The sequence below is a fragment of the Anastrepha ludens genome, chromosome 6 (genome assembly GCF_028408465.1).
Source record: "Anastrepha ludens isolate Willacy chromosome 6, idAnaLude1.1, whole genome shotgun sequence".
Classification (NCBI taxonomy): domain Eukaryota; kingdom Metazoa; phylum Arthropoda; class Insecta; order Diptera; family Tephritidae; genus Anastrepha; species Anastrepha ludens.
This window is the reverse complement of record NC_071502.1, coordinates 124,585,063-124,589,268: the sequence shown is the minus strand read 5'-3', so window position 1 is coordinate 124,589,268 and position 4,206 is coordinate 124,585,063. Positions and strand designations below refer to the sequence as shown.

General features: G+C 41.9%; 1 protein-coding gene across 1 annotated transcript; it reads right to left on the bottom strand.

Annotated features, from left to right (window-relative positions):
* Positions 1-2,555: 2,555 nt before the first annotated feature.
* LOC128867811 (glyceraldehyde-3-phosphate dehydrogenase 2-like) lies at positions 2,556-3,866 on the bottom strand. The gene has a single exon (XM_054109320.1). The coding sequence runs from the start codon at positions 3,665-3,667 to the stop codon at positions 2,669-2,671; it is 999 nt and encodes a 332-aa protein (XP_053965295.1). The 5' UTR covers positions 3,668-3,866; the 3' UTR covers positions 2,556-2,668.
* Between the last annotated feature and the right edge of the window lie 340 nt (positions 3,867-4,206).

The window sequence follows — 4,206 nt, the reverse complement described above, 5'->3', positions numbered from 1 at the left end:
CCTCCAGGATGCGCTCTCGCTCGTAGAGCTGAGAGACTTGGGTAATGGTTGGGGCCTCCAGAATCCATGCCCTTGCCGCCGAAGCGGGTGGATCGCCACTTGTGTGGATTCCACCTAGAGTAATAGATCCATTGTTTTCCATTACCTTTTTGGTTTTTTTCGGGATTCCTCCCTAGCCAATTTGGTTCGCGGATGGTACCCTGATTCTATGCCAACTTGCACTTAGTTAGACTAATTTTATTATTCTAATACAATAAATAAATAAATAAAATTTCTCAAGCGGCAAATTGACAAAGCATGTGTAGAAATTGGGAGCAAAATTCAAAGCAAAAATGTGTAAAACTCCGCTTCAAAAAAGTAGCACAGCTAAATATTCTATGCAGACGATACCTAATTTTATGTATTTTGAGTTTCAGAGTAGGGATTCCCAATGGTTAGTTCCCGGTTGAGGTAAATCTTTGCTAACTTCAGAAGCTCCATCGGTCTTCTACGATTAGCCCATGGGCAGAAGGGCCTTTCAATACGATGTTCTCGACCAACGCTCGGTTTATTGATTCAATCTCAAGCCTCTTTTTACGCGGGGACAGCACCTCAGCACTACAGGTCCTTGCCAAATTTGAGCTGGAACTTCATCAAATACATCTCTGCAAAACCAGTTACGAGCTTAAGGATTTACTTATTATTTTTGATATTTGCACCATAACTTCCAAGTGCTGTGTTATTTTCTCTAAAAGATACTGTTAACTACAGCTGCAGCTGTGGGATCTGGGATGACGCCAATGTGGCCTCTTTTTCGCTAACGCGAATGTGAGCTTAAAAACTAGTCTAAGTAGCTACAATTCATAGACGTTGGTCTGCCGGGTCTTCCGTTGATTGGTCCGAAATGTCACTCAAACCGATTGTGCGAGAGGTAGACACGCGCTCGGCTCGCCAGTAGTATATTGTCAAAATGCGAAAATCTCCACTGTCACAAACGTGTTGCGGCATAATAGCGTGGGAGAAACCCAGCGTGCCCTTATTATGCGATATTTTAGAATCAGCCGAAAGTCCCGCATATACTGTTGAGAAGCCTAAAGTGATTGCATGTCCACTCAAATGAATATTTTTGGCAATTCTTAAAAAAGGAATACTAAAAACCACAGAAAAAATGTCGCTTTTGCTGCACTAATGACAATACCAAACACTCTTGCTACCAGCAACTGCCGTCCAAAATGTTTTAAATAGCACATTATAGTGCTGTTGCACCCTCACACTTGACTCCACCAACGCTTCCTTGCATTGAGTCAGCTATCAATATGACTGTCATTTGCAAATTCGTCGAATGCATTCATCCAACTGTCCATTCATCCTTACAGCAATCCGTACATTCGCGCTTATCGATGCCAAACTTAAGGCGAAAAAACTAATGAAAAATCAGCTAAGCAGAAAAAAGGGAGATGACGACAATAACAATATGAAAGAAGACCAAGAAAAACAAACAAAAAAAACAAAAAAAAACACTTAAAAAGACCAGGACACAGTGCAACAGAAAACGGGTACAATCAGCAAAATGAAAACGAATTAAATTAAATTGAATTAAATTAAATGAAAACTAAAATTCAAATGAATTTTTTGGCATTAACGAGCTGAGTTGAGCCACTGAACTGCTGAGTTGCTGACTCGCTGAGCTGTAGGGCTGTAGAGCTGTATAGCCTGGGAGGCGCTGAGAGCTGCCAGTGTGGCGAACGGAGAATGCTTAAGCAGATGGCAGTTGGCTGTTTGGCGCTTGGCAGTTGACCAGTTATGCGCTTTGTTGTTGGCTTTGCAACTTATGCTGGTGACATTGGCAATGTGTTTCGCTGTTGTTTTCGTTATTGTTGTTGGTGGCTTTCAATGTGCAATGTAATGAAATAATCCACAAATCGATTTCATTTGCCATTTTGACTGTTGATCGTCGTCGCTTGTTTGTTGGCTGTTGGGTTTCGGTCATAGCTTCTGCTGTCAACTGTTTAAGACGCCTTGTTGTCCGACTGCCTGCTTGCCCGCTTGGCTTGGTTTGGATGCAAATTAGCAGTCAACTTTCTGAAAGGGGCAACTGGCAACCAGCTCCTTGGTTTCCTCTTTCCTTCGTTCCGCTGCATAATGCAAATCCGTTTCGTTTATATTTGTATTTAGTTACTGCCTTCTGTCCGCCCCAGCTAAACTATGAAAGCAAGAAATGCGGGAATGCAAATTGATTGATTTATTTTGTAAATAAGCAGACGGCAATGCAGCAAGTTTTTTTACGATTTTTTTTTGTTTTTGCATTCTGGTTTTTAATTCATTTCTGGAAGTGAAATTTAAGGATCTCAATTTGTATGCATGCACGCAGCCGCTATGAGTTGTGTTTCCTGGAAGTTGGCGATTAATGATGAGTCTCCAACTGTTCTTAATCAGGAAGAATATTAGTAAATAAAAAAATATGTCCGAAATCTTGCACTCAAGACCCATAATTGAAAAATATTTAATGAATCAAAAAACCCGTTAAGATGCCTTAATTAGTGGTGTTCATTAAAACATCTAGCTTAACAATCCATTCGTCAATTTATTTTCAAGAAACATCCATTTGAAATTGAAAACACTTACAAATATTACATACAGCACAAAACTAACTGCCAATGTTATTGCCTTCCGCCTTGCCCACTCTTTCTTAGTCCTTCTTTTGCATGAACCGAATAAGATCAATGATACGTTTCGAATAGCCGTACTCATTATCATACCAAGCGATCAATTTTACGAACTTATCATTCAGCGCTATACCCGCCTTGGCATCGAAGGTGCACGAATGCGTGTCATGCAAAAAGTCCGTCGAAACCACTTCCTCATCTGTGTAGCCGAGTACACCCTTTAAGGAACCATTGGCTGCTTCCAATATTTTCTTCTTGATGGCTTCGTAGGGCGCCGGCTTGTTGAGTCGTACTGTCAGATCCACCACCGACACATCTGGCACCGGCACACGGAATGCCATGCCTGTGAGTTTACCATCCAACGAAGGTATAACCTTGCCAACCGCCTTAGCCGCACCCGTCGAAGCTGGTATTATATTTTGTGCAGCGCCACGTCCATCACGCCAAAGCTTACCACTTGGACCGTCCACCACCTTCTGTGTAGCTGTGAACGCATGCACGGTCGTCATTAAACCCTCTATGATCTCGAAGTTCTCATGTATGACCTTGGCCAGAGGCGCCAGACAATTGGTGGTGCAGGAGGCATTCGAAACGATGCGCATATCTCGGCTATACATATCTAGATTGACGCCCACCACAAACATGGGTGCGTCCGGAGAGGGTGCACTGATGACGACTTTACGTGCACCACCTATAAAATGGGCTGATGCCTTTTCTATTGTCAAAAATACGCCTGTCGACTCTACAATGTATTCGGCGCCAGCACTGGCCCAATTGATGGAGGCCGGATCGCGTTCGGTGAAAACTTGAATTTTAGTGCCGTTGATGATGAGACCATCGTCTTCGGCAGTCACTTCGCCTTGGAAGCGGCCATGCGTGGAGTCGTACTTGAATAGGTAGGCCATGTAGTGGGGATTGATGAAGGGATCGTTGATGGCCACAACAAAGGCGCAATCGTCGATGGCCGCACGCAATACGAGCCGACCGATACGTCCGAAACCGTTGATGCCAATGCGTGACATTTTCGTTACCAGCTAAAATTAAGGAAAACCGCAAAAGCGTTTATATCGTCTACGTAATTGTGGTTTTCAGAAATGTCAAAGATTTTTAGAAATTTCACTGAGCTGTCTACTTTGATTTGTTGAAAATACTTTGACAGAGGGTTTTCACATAAAAACACAAACAAGAAATTTTGAAAGTTTACAAATTTTCAACAAACAATGGGTACTGATAGAAAAGCCGGAGATAGGGTGGATATTTCTGAACTGTGATGGCTGGAGTAAAGTTCCTTATTATAACCGAGTGTGAAACTTAAATATTTACGATGTATATCTTAGCAACACTCGATGGAGAGAATAATAAGGTGGCGCCTATCGTGATACCGTTGCTTTACTCTCAACGAATTTAACAAATTCAGCTGATTTTCGTGACGTCGCACTGGTGAAATTATTATTACAGATTAACAGGTTTGTAACTTGATTTGTCTTTTTTTGTTCTCTAGCTTCGGAGTTTTAGTTATTTTTTCGTAATATTTTTCAGGGCTGTTTTAATTAGAATGTGA

What these genes read in the sequence shown, in the direction of transcription:
- LOC128867811 (XM_054109320.1), bottom strand. Translation starts at nt 3,667, where the DNA reads ATGTCACGCATTGGCATCAACGGTTTCGGACGTATCGGTCGGCTCGTA.